This window comes from Phascolarctos cinereus, unplaced genomic scaffold (genome assembly GCF_003287225.1).
Source record: "Phascolarctos cinereus isolate Bilbo 61053 unplaced genomic scaffold, phaCin_HiC Scaffold_8;HRSCAF=390, whole genome shotgun sequence".
Classification (NCBI taxonomy): Eukaryota; Metazoa; Chordata; class Mammalia; order Diprotodontia; family Phascolarctidae; genus Phascolarctos; species Phascolarctos cinereus.
Window position 1 is genome coordinate 63975576 of NW_027556291.1, and position 12200 is coordinate 63987775.

The window sequence follows — 12200 nt, forward strand, 5'->3', positions numbered from 1 at the left end:
ACATTACAAAGAATGGGGGGAGGGACATGGGAGCCAGTGCCAGGGGCCCAAGATGGGTGGGGCTCCCCAGAGAGCTGCACTGATTTTAACTAACCATCCTCGGCCCCAGCTCATGCTGCCTTTGAATCCCTGGTAACTTGTGTTTCCCAACTTCTAGGTGACTATGACAGCTTCAATAAAGTGCGCTCCCCAGGAGACAAACCGGCAATAACTCGGCCTCCAGTGCGCCCCCCGGATCCTCCGTGCCGGGCAGTTGTGCCCCAGAAGCCAGAGCCCAAGCCAGAGCCTGTGGCTGGAGGAGCCCAGGAAACCATGGCCTCTGTGTATGTAGCCAAAGTGCTGGGGGAAAGCAAAGGCACAGTGTACATCGTGCTAGGCTGGGCAAAGCCCATGGCTGAGGCTTGGCCTCCAGGCCCAACTCTGCTGGGACCTTGGTGGGGGGGCCGTCAGGGCGTGATCTGAGACCCATCTTTCTCAGTTGCTCCTCACCCCCTTCAGGAAGATGAGGTTAGCCAGCTGGTTTCATGCTCTCTTGATTCTGAAATGTTTTGATTTTTGTTATTATTACCACTGGATTTTCAAGTAATTCAATTCCACCAAATGGAATAAAGTTCTCCAGAGAGGCTCTTGGTAGAGGACCAGAGCCAGCATCTGGCAGGCCTTCCAGAGGCCAGGCCAAGAGTCAAGGAATCAGAGCAGCCATTGCTGGGGTAGGACTGTGGCCTAGCAGCACTTCTCACTGAGCTGCCCAGCATGGGCCAAGCTGCTGCAGCTGCTTACCTGGCCTTTCCAACCAGAACTGGGGCCAGGCACAGGGCACTTCCTTCCTCTCTCCTGGCCCATTGTTTGCAGGGTCCATGAAATGGAAGAAGAAGAAGAAGGGGAAAAAAAAAAAACCAAAAAACAAACAACCCTCCTCCCTTTTGGCTAATTAGCAGTGTTTTTACAAAATGACAAAAGATTTCCGTTGGCACCAACATCAAGGATTCTTTCCATATTTGCCCCCAATAAAAAGCTTAAATATAGTCAGCAGTGATTACACAGACTCTATGAGCAAATGGGGGCTTGGAGAGGGCAAGGCACAGAGAGTGGTCCAGGTCTAGAATTCCCCAGCTGTCCCTTGTCCCAGCACAAGCCAATCGTTGGGAGAATCCCAAGAGCCCAGGCAGCCTTTTCCCAGAAGAGAATGGAGCCCCTTCTACCTTCAGTCGACAGTCCAGGTCAGGATTTCTTAAGCACCTTCTGGGCCAGGGACTCCATGATCATTGTTTGTTTGATGCGGGGGCCCAGACCTGGTGTGGTGAAGTGGGAAGCACCCCGGATTTAGAACCAGAGGACCTGGGCTTGAATCTATAAATGGGGAATAGAACACTTGGCCAACTCTACTGGGGTCTTCTTCCAGTCCTATCTAGGAAGGGCTTTGCTGGGGAGCGAGGCGGCTGGGCCTTCTCAGCTGGCCCAGCTTTGGACTAGATAGGAGTGTTTAGCACAGTTCCTGGCATATAGTTGGTGCTTAATAAATGTTTATTATCGACTGAGGCCCCCTGCCCAAAAGGCATGGCTGCTCGGCAAGGCTGGGCTTAAAGCGACCATGGGAGCTCTGGGGCCTGGAGGCTCCCTCATACAGATCAGCTCACGGCTCTTGATGAGTGAGTGACCTGTGAGGTCGCGGACATGACGGCCTTTGAGGAATGGAAAGTAGCAGGGTTTCTGTCCCAAAGTGACTTAACCCGACTTGGTCTGCTTCTCTCTGCAGGGTGGCTTGTCGGACCCGGTTCTTTGAAACAGCTTCTCGGAAGACAGGAAGGTAAGAGATACAGGCTTCCCTCCTGAATGCCATTCCCAATGAAGCAGCAGTGCTGCAGCGGAGAGGGCACCAGACTTGGAGTTGAGAAGACTGGCTTCAAATCCTGGCTCAGATACATATTAGCTGTATGACCTTAGACAAGTCACTTCCCTGCCATGCCTCAGTTTCCTCCTTTTAAAACGACGGGGTTGGACTCAATGGCCTCTGAGGGCCCTTCCAACCTCAGCTGTATGAGCCTTCGATCTGAGAAATATTTATTGACTCACATAGGCACCTTACAAAGAGCCCTGCAGGGACTGGAAAGCTTTCTGCCCACTCCTTAGGAGGCAAGACCTTCAGTTCTTCCATCTACTGTGTTCCTCACAGTGGGGTTGCATAATACCAGTGGAAGGGGGGTAGAAAAGGACTCCTAGGGCCTGCAGCCCCTACAGAGCTGAGTGGGTTAATGGCCAGCCCAAGCAGCCTCCAAGAAGGTGTGTCCAGACTTTGTAGCACCACCCCCAGGGCAGAGGATTCATTGGGGGCCCAGGCTGGCTGTGTGGCTGGTCCCCTGGTGAGTCCATTCTGGGGGTCAGTCTTGGGTGCCCTGGCCTCCCTAGAATGGGCATGACTTCCCAGATCAGTCCCCAGACCTCACCCAAGAGGGTAGGTAGAGTTTTAAACAGTTCTTCAGACGTGATGGGGACAACAGATCACTCACCTGAGGCTTACCACCCTCCCTCCACAGTGCTTTGTTCGCTTCTATCCTGATAGACTCACACAGACCATGGGGGCATGCTGTGGGCTCTCAGGTTGGCTGCCTAAACACTTCCCTGGCACTTGAATCCAAGAGATCTCAGAGGATACTTACCCCCCAGCTTAGAGCTGAGTTGCAATCACCTCCAGGTTTCTCTCACCCAAGTAGCCACCCTTCCACAACATCCTCTATTGTCTACCTTCTTTTTCACCTCTTCCAGTGACTGGGAAATCATTACTTGCCTCAACTCTCCTTGACTGTTCTCTTTGGGTTTCTTCCTATTGAGTCCAAACCAAACTCCTCAAAGTGTCTTAAATTAACTGAGTCCCAACTCACTTCTCTCCAATGTCCCTTTTCACGATTCCCCACTCTGGCTCTGCAGGATGGGAAGTGTACGGAAGCATCTTCTATTCCAAGATCAAAATTGTGCTCACCCTTCCCAGACAGTTCTCCTAACCTAGGGACCCACAGAGCAGGTGTACATGGAAATCTGGAAGGAGGAATCAGAGCGCAATGGCCTCCCTGCTCTCCCTTAGTCTTCAGAGGACCTTCCCTGTGGGCCAGGAGAGCAGCCTTAGCAAGACCCTCTATTCTCCTCCTCCTCGTTCTCACCCTAGACATTCTGGGCTCTTACTCATTGAGATTTTGCTTCTCCTTTCCACACAGTTCCTCATCTCCACAAGGAAGACTCGCTGGGGATGAGAGTTGAGGCACAAGGTATGTATGTGGTGCACATCTCTGGCTCTAGGACCTTACCTACCTTGGGTCGGTCTTACTAGATCAGTTGGGTGGGCTGTGATACACAGTGGGGCTGAAGGAAGAAGCTGTGCTCCGAGCCCTCTCCCCTCTGGAATCAGTCTCGGGGAGAACAATTGAGAAAGTCTTTTTCTGATTTGCCCTTTCTCTAGGATTGGAACTTGAGGGATCTGTGATAGCATCAGGGCCTCCAAGCACACCACTTGTAAGGCTTGTCATAGTAGGGTTGCTTTCATGTAAGTCTGCATCGGACTTAGTGATTGCAGCAGGCCCTTCTAACTCTCAAATTCCATGACTCTGTGATTCACTGATGCAGAGCCAGATGGCTCCATGGCCTCCCTGAGATTCTGTGGCTGAAGATGGCCGCCCTTCCAGCAGCGATCCTCCTTGACCTTAGCTAAGCCTTAGCTAGGCTGGTTCCTGAACATCAGCCAGCATGGGCCTGTCCTTGATGTTTTGTTGGTTTGGCAAGGATGACCAGGCCTTGTGATCACTTGCCCCACAATGTTCTTGAGCCCTAGGTCAATGCCAGGCTCCAGGAGGAAGACAAGAGAAGAGGACTTGAGGACTAGACAGTCAGACTGAGAGCTGGGGAGGGATCTTTGTACTCAGTGCAAGCACCTGCAGTTTAGGGCCAGAAATTTGCTACAAACACTCCACAGCAATGAGTTGGTAGGGCCTGTCCTCTAGCATGGGAATGGATAGAAGGGATCTGCCCTCACACCTTTCTCTGCATGGGCCATTAAGGAATTCTTGCCCCGGCATCTGCAGCCATTGAATTCTTCAGTAGGTCCCGTTTGGGTATCTTTATATTCCTCCCAAAGAGTCAGGCCCTTAACATTTGTTTTAGATGTGTGCAGAGCCTCGTGTGACAGGGAAATTAGCGTCCTTTGACTAGGAACCCTGTCTATATGACTGTCGAATTGCTTGTAACATGTGTTACATGTTACACACAGGTTGCTACCCGTGTGACCTTGGAAAAGTCCCTTCCTCTCCCTGGGCCTCAGTTTCCCCCTCTGTAAAATGAGGGATTAGATGTGATGATCTATGAAGTCCCTTCCAGCTCTAGATCTACTATCTTATTTGTGACCTTGGACAAGTCCCTTCCCCTCCCTGGGCCTCAGTTTCCTCCCCTGTAAAATGAGGGGGTTGGACTACTTGGTCTCTGAGGACCCTTCTAGCTTGAGATTTAAGGTCTTAAGATGTCACCTTGGGTGAGTCACCCTTCTGGTTTTATAAAATGAAGGAATCAGACTGGAGACAGCCTTTATGCATCTATATACTATGGGTGGAGAGCCTGCGGCCTTGAGGCCACACATGGCCCCTTAACTCCTCGAGTGCAGCCCTTTGACTGAATCCAAACTTCACAGAACCAATCCCCTTGAGGTCCTCAAGTGCGGCCTTTTGATGGAATCCAAACTTCACAGAACAGATCCCCTTCATAAAAGGATCTGTTGTGTAAAACTTAGACTCAGTCAGAAGGCCATACCCGAGGACCTAGAAGGCCACAGGTTCCCCACCCTGATCTATTTTTTCCTCATGGTCGCCATCATAATATAGGGAAGATCCACAAATTTAAGATAGTTTCTTCCAACGTTCATAATTCATAGGTACGGACTGTCGCAGGGTAGCTGGGACATCTGAGCCAAGATTGAACATTTCCAAACCTGGAGTCTGATGCTTGGTCTCTTCTTCCCCTCCTTTTCTGCTACTACCTTGCAGATAGGTTCTATTTTTCTACCCCTCCCCAACACCCTCCCCCAAGTGCTATCAGCAGAGGGAACTCGAGGCCTGTGAAAGGGATAGGCATGACTTGTCTAGAGGGACAGAGCAAGTCAAGTGGCCATGCTGGACTGGTAGATCTTGGTGGAGACTAGCTCATCAGGCCAGCTATCCGGACTTCACACTGTGTGTCAGTGCTCTGCCAGCCCATATGCTGATCACAGCTTCTTTCTCTTCCAGTTTTTAGGAATCCTGGCCGGTCCCAGATGACTCCATGCTTCTGAAAGGGCCTCCTCTAAACTCTTTGTGCTCAGGACCCCTGGGCTGAAAGGCAGCTCCCTGCTGGAACCTGGCTATGGAGAGTCCAGGAAACTATAGAATTAGGGGGACTCTCTCTGGACATGTCTTATTTTCCCTTTGCATCCTTTCCTCATGGTCTCAGAAAAGCTGTCTTGAGCCTAGTGGAAAGAAAGCCTGCTAACTTCGCAAACAGGCTGTGAACATTTGAGATCATATCCCCCGGGGCAGAGAAGAGAGCCACCTCCTTCCAGTTAGACTCGGAGCCATCGGAGGCAAAGTCGGGGCGCCCAGGACTGGGATCCTCTCTAGCCGCTGAGCCCCTGGGAATTCTGCCTTTGAGGGCTGCCGAGTTCCGATGGAGTTGGAACACATGCCGCAGCTCTTGGGCCCATCAACCCAGTCCGTTCCTTTTCCCAGGCAATGTTTGGTATAGTCGACACAGTTGCATGTGTCTGGACATCTGCCACGCAGAGGAAACCTTTCGCTGGCTGTTTTCCTCATTTTTCAAGCTGGCAGCTGTGGGTCGCCCAGAACACGGCTGGTGTCAGAAGGTCTGACAAGAGGGGCCAAACGCTCCCTGGGCTCTCTCTCTCTCTGGGTTCCCTGCCAGCTTTCTTGCATGAGTGTTTTGGAAACAACTGCAAACAAAAACAACACAAAACTTATGAAGCAAACATTCTGCTTTTGAAGCCCTAGCCTTGTTGGCTAGTAAATCTCATTCTGTTTTCCTCTTGACAGCTTCTTCCCAGAATCAATGAGAGAAATGGAATTCAAAAACATTTCTGAAAGAATTCCTTCTGCCTGTCCCTCTTCTGGAGGGGCTGGGTTCTTGGGATGAATGGTAGGTTAAGGGAGCAGTGGTGATACAAACACAGTTGCAGCAACCAATTTCCAATGTCTAATCCAGGCCACTGCCTTGGGCTCCCAATTTCCAATGTCTAATCCAGGCCACTGCCTCGGGCTCCCCATTTCTATTCCCAACACCTTCTCTGTGTGACCTGGCCGCCCCCTTTGGCAGCATGGAGAATCCTAAGGACCCCTTTGCAGAATCACATATTTCCATGCAGAGGTTTACAAAGGAAGCTCATTCATTGGAATTCTGTTAGCAAAATATTTTTTCAAAGACCTGTAAGTTTCACCAACTCCAGGTTAAGAGCCGAAACCCTACAGGAAATCTCCTTAGAGACAAAAGAAACTCCCTTGCAATGTGGAGAATCTTTCCCCCATCTAGCAGGGGGCCTTAGTCTACAGGCCTTAGCGAGCCCTTAAAACGTAGCCAGTTTTCAAACGTTAGCTTTGCCCTGAGCTCTGGGGTCCCGTAGATTGGATACTACATGAAACCCTTCCAACTGAACACCTAATTTCAATTTGGTACCTTTCTTACTAATCCTTAACCTGTTCCCCAACCTAATCTTGTTCAAACCTAGCTTAGAGTGTTCCTGCCCTGTGTGTGCATGGCTTCTGGGCATCGGCCCTTCTTTCTTAGCTGTTTGTGAAATCCCTCCTCTCGGGAGAGGACCCTTCATAAGCCTGGCGATCTGCAACCGAAGGCAAATTAACACGGTGGGTTCGAGTTCTGGGGAGTAAACATTTCCATGTCCTGCCTCCGTCTCCTCCCTCATCACCTTCCCAGTCCCAGCCCAGGAAAGCTGCTGAGCAGAGCCGTCTGCTTTGGGAACTCTCTCTGGTACATTTGCCTACTTGTTCTCGGGGGAGGGTATCTGGCAGGCCCTGCCAGCGTTGTCTAGGGTTGGCCTTTTTTGCCTGTCATCCAGCCAGCAGAGATGGGCAGTGGTGCTCAGGGGGCAGCATCTGCAGGAGTGTGAGAGTGTGTGTGTGTGTGTGTGTGTGTGTGTGTGTGTGTGTGTGTGTGTGTGTACCTTGGTGCTGCAGGGCTGCTAATCCAGTGTTACTGGGGCCTTTGTTGTCATAACCAAGAAAACTTTCTCACTTTGGGTTACTGGGGGGTTCAACACATACATGGTCCAAACGTTCAAGGTCTTGGGAGTGTGGGTAGATGGTGAGTGAATAGAGCTCTGGGCCTAGAGTCAGGAAGACCCGGGTTCAAGTCCTGCCTCAGATACTTATTAGCTATGTGGCCTTGAACGAGTCACTTTATCTCTGCTTTTGAAACCTCAGTTTCCTCAGCTGTAAAATGACGGAGTTGGACTCCATGGCCTCCAAGGTCCTTTCATGACACTCGAAGAAATGATTTAGACTCTGGGCCGCACGCAAGTTGATTGAGCCACTCCATTATTCAGTAGGCAATGGCCTAATTGAAGCTGCTGAGAAATCCCCAACATGAGGTCCAGTTAGAGGCTTAGAGTCTAGCCTGGGGATCAGGAGTTGAGTTGGAAGGACTGGGACTATCTCTCTACCACAGCCTCAGAGGCAGAAAGAGCCTGGCCACTGGGATCAGAGGATCTGGCCTTAAATTGTATCTCTGATTCTATCTGTATCACCTTGGACAAGTCACTTCCCTCCCTGGGCCTCAGTGCTCCTCTGAGAGGGTAGGACTAGGTAGCCTCTCAAGTCTCTGTCAGCTCTAGCTCCGGGATCCTATGTGTGACCTAGGCCAAGTCACTTCCCCTTTCTGGGCCTCAGTTTCCTCCTCTAGGTGGCTTCAGGGAGCCCTGCCAGCTTCAGCTCTGGGATCCTACGGTCCTTTGCTTCTCCATCCTTCCCTTGAACCCATCTCCTGAGGGGAGAGTGGGATTTGCTAAGTCCATAGCCGCCCGTTCCCCTTTTGGACAGCCTCTCACTGTCAGGTGAGAAGCCGCAAGGCATGATGGTCTCGGAGTCAGGAAGAGCGGGGTTCAGATCCTGCCCTAGCTGCGTGACCCTGGCTAGGTCACTTCATTTCTCAGTGCCCCAGGCAATTCTGTAAGACTCTCCATTGCAGAGAAGGTGCTACATGCATTAGTAGGAGTTTCCTCTTCCCGGAATTCCCTGTGCCAGTCTAGATACAGGTCCAGTCCAGTTCTGACCCCTGTCATTGGTAGGAAGTTTTTCCAGGCATTGAGCAAAAAATCTGCCCCCTCTGCTCCTAGTTCTGCCCTTCATGTCCTTGGGACATGGTCCAGCTAAATCTTTATGTTGAACACTCCCAGTTCCTTTACTAATCTCTTGATAGAGCCATTCCTAGTATCCCCAACAAAGGTGTCTGTGCGAGGCCACTGGGGAATCCCTGAGGTCTGATGGCCACCCATTGAGATTCCTCAGAGGGGGGAGTGTGGTGCAGTGGAAGGAAGCTTGGCTTTGGTGTGTGGCCCTGCGCAAGTCATTTCCCCCTCTTTACAATTCAGTTTCCACCTCCGTAAAGTGAGCCGGTTGGGGGCCTTCCAGTTCTTGATCCTGGAATAATGGCCACCCACATCACTGTAGCATCTTAAGGTTTACAAAGTGGTGGCCTGAGCAGGCTCACCGATGGGGAATGGCCTTTAAGTCATAGTAAGGAATTAGGCTGGACCATCTCTCTTCCAAAGGGCTTCAGAGAAGGGGCAAGGTGAGGCTCTAAGGGAAAGGAAGGAGGGAAAAGGGACCCAGGTGAAGAGGTTGAACAGAGGAGGGGGATGTGGGTGTCTTTGGGTGTCTCACACAATCAACCAAGGGGCCTAGGTCAGCCGACCTGAGGCTACCTTTAACTGACAATTATACAAACAAATGGAGCCTCTCACTGCGGCAGGCAGAATCTCCAAGGCCAGCCTCTTCATGACAGTCACTAACTCTCTCTCCTTACCCCATCCCCCATCCCCACTCCTGCCCACACCCATCTACAAAGGGCGAAAGCAGCAGACTCTTCACAGCCCAATCAGATCAGTGTGGGACTACAGGATATTCTGAACTGGGCTGCCCACCCTCCCCACCCCCACCCCCCACTCCATCCCCTGCTGCCTTCACTTTAACCAGATAGAACTCTTGCTTAAAGACTGTCCTAGCTCACTTTTGGAAATGAAGCATTTGCTTTTTGACAAGCAAGTAGAATGTAAGCTCCCTGAGGGCAGGGATTGTCTCATTTTTGTCTTTGTGTCCATAGCGCCTAGCACTGTGGCTGACACATAGTAGGTGCTTAATAAATGTTTGTTGAATAGAACAAAAGGAAAATGTGTATTTTGTTGGTGTTAGAGAACATCCTCTCCTTAGTATCTCCCCCCGCCCTGAGAAACAGTGGTTTGGGGCCCTGGATGCTTAGCACAGGGCAAAAGCCTGAGATATTCATGCAGGTCAAGGGCTATGGAATAGCTGACCCCCAAACCTCCACTCCTATGTGTTTTAGCAGGAGAGTGACAAGATAATTCCTGGTACAGGGGAAAGAGCACTGATCTGGAGTCAGAGGCCTGGGTTCAAATCCTGATCTGGATGCTTACCAACTGTGTGACCTAGTATAGAAGTCACTTAGCCTACTTGGTTTTCAGTTTCCCCATCTGTAGAAAGAGGGGGTTGAACTGGCCATGAGGTCTTTTCAGAGTCTAGATCTAGTCTCCTATGTGTGACCTTTGACATGTCATGTCTCTTTCTTGGGCCTCAGCTTCCTCCTCCGTAAAACAAAGGGATTGGACTAAGTGGCCTCAGAGGGCCCTTCCGGCTCCCGTGATCCTTTGGACAGCATGCCAAACCTGCACATATATGAAGATGGCACTATTGGCTACCAAAGGATCATAGTATAAAGGAGTACCTGGAAGAACACTGGTTTTAAGAATCAGAGGAGCTGAGTTCAAGTCCCAGATTTGCCACTTGCTATCTATGTGACCTTGCTCAAATCCCTTCATTCTGACCCTCACTTTTCCCCCTCTAGAAAATGTGAGTTGGCCTAGATGACTTCAGGGATCCATTGCCCCCCTAAAATCCTATAAACATGAGGAATGAGTGTGGGAATGGAAAACAAATGAGAAAAAGAAAATGTTCACCAAGGGTCGAAAGTCCCAAATCTGTTTCAAGCTGGGCCCCACAGGGCATTTTGAGCTTTCCCTTTCTTGCAAGAAGGTATCCTTCCTCCAGGAGTGTGCTAGTACATGTTTAACAACCAGCTTTGGGGGGGTAATAATTCATGATACACTTCCCAGTTTCATCTGCATTAGTAACATTTTCTCCATCACTTTCTTAAGTCTAAGCAATTAACAAAAAAAAAAGTTCTAAAGTGTAAATGTTCACGATGGAAATTTAATAAACCAGCTGTCTAGGGCTGGTTTGAGCTGGCCCCAGCACACAACAGCCCTCCTTCCAAAACATTTCAATTTCAGTCATTTTGAGAGCAAAATGTGGCAAGATAAATGGAGGATGGGAGTGAGTCAGGGCGGGATAGGAGCGCTGAGAGGACTCTTGAGAAAAAAATGCTTCCAGGGCAAAAAAAAAAAATGTGATCACCTCCATTCCTCTGAAATTATCTTGCAGAGAGCTGGCCTTGACATATTAGAGACACCCAGAATGGTTTCAGAAACAAAAATATAGACAGAAACAAGAGACTTAAATGTTCTTGATGGATCAAAGTCTTCGTTCCATGAGAGAGAGAAAAAAAAAAACTCAACACGAAAGACGTTAATATAATGCTAAAAAGTTCCCTGTCTGAAGTATATGTATATGAGAAGACAAGACGAAAATAGCAGGGTCCATCCTTGTAAAGTATGCCAACTATATGACCAGATGCTCCTCCATTGCCTTAAAGTGAGGCCAACTGCTCACTATCACAGCTGTTGATTGAAAACACATCTTGGTCTCTTCCTCCATAGAAGGCCTAATGAAATCAGAGAGGCCCTAGATAGGGATGGGGAACCTGGGGCCTCGAGGCCACATGTGGCCTTCTAGGTCCTCAAGTGCGGCCCTTGGACTGAATCCCAACTTCACAGAACAAAAGGATTTGTTCTGTGAAGCTGGGATTTGTTCTGTGAAGCTGGGATTTGTTCTGCAAAGTTGGGATTTGTTCTGCGAAGTTGGGATTTGTTCTGCGAAGTTGGGATTCAGTGCAAGGGCCGCACTTGAGGACCTAGGCCACATGTGGCCTCGAGGCCCCAGGTTCCCCATCCCTGTCTCTGACTATCCAGCCTATCTAGCTATATAAATGAAATGACAGACAAGATTGCCAAATAGCAATTTTCCCACAATCCTCAGCAATCCAAAAACTTCACAAAAAGGAATTGGGACAGATACCGAGGAACTACAGCTGAATCCACAAAATCAGGAAATGGAAACGTCATACAAAGTTTAAAAACACAAAAACTCATGAAATATCATAGGAGAGGACTTCTAGGTCATGTGACCAACAAGATGGAGAACTTGACATTTCCTCTGACTCTCATGACCTCTCAAACCTCTCTAAAACAGAAATTATGTGCCAAAGATAACCCAAGTTGTCTCCATGGTCTAGGACATTGGTGTCAAACTCAAGTAGAAACAGGGTTCACTAAACCAAACATAAAGATACCTATTGACCACATATTGGCTTAGAAAACCACATATCAACATTATTTATGTTCTATTGTATTTTTATTTATTTTGTTAAGTATTTCCCAATTACATTCTTGTCTGGTTCAGGCTGCACTTGGGAGTGTTTGTGGCCCACATGTTTGACACCCCCTCAGCTACCAAGAACCCAAAAGAAGTGTAAAAAATAACCTGAACTAATATCTACCTTGAATTAACTCATGACTCCCTTCAAGCCACATCTAGACACACTATAATATAATGACCCAGTGATACCGACTTTTTTGCTGTTCCTAGCACAGGGCACACAATCTCCCATCTCCACATCTTTGCATTAGATGTTCCTCTGGCTTCCTTCAAAACTCTAGTCAAATTCCAGCTTCTGCAAGAGGCCTTTCCCAGTCTACCCAGTGCTAGTACCTTCAGAGATGACCTCCTACTTACATCGTATATGTCTTGGAT

At 49.2% G+C, this 12200-nt stretch overlaps 1 protein-coding gene across 1 annotated transcript in view; it reads left to right on the forward strand.

Moving 5' to 3' along the window:
• Window positions 1–9418, forward strand: part of OPHN1 (oligophrenin 1) — a 279239-nt gene extending 269821 nt beyond the window's left edge. Inside the window, exons 21-24 of the mRNA XM_020967237.2 lie at window positions 158–323; window positions 1757–1807; window positions 3210–3260; window positions 5262–9418. Coding sequence (XP_020822896.1) covers window positions 158–323; window positions 1757–1807; window positions 3210–3252 — 260 coding nt within the window. The 3' untranslated portion in view covers window positions 3253–3260; window positions 5262–9418. The remainder of the gene's footprint in view (window positions 1–157; window positions 324–1756; window positions 1808–3209; window positions 3261–5261) is intronic.
• The last annotated feature ends 2782 nt before the right edge of the window (window positions 9419–12200 follow it).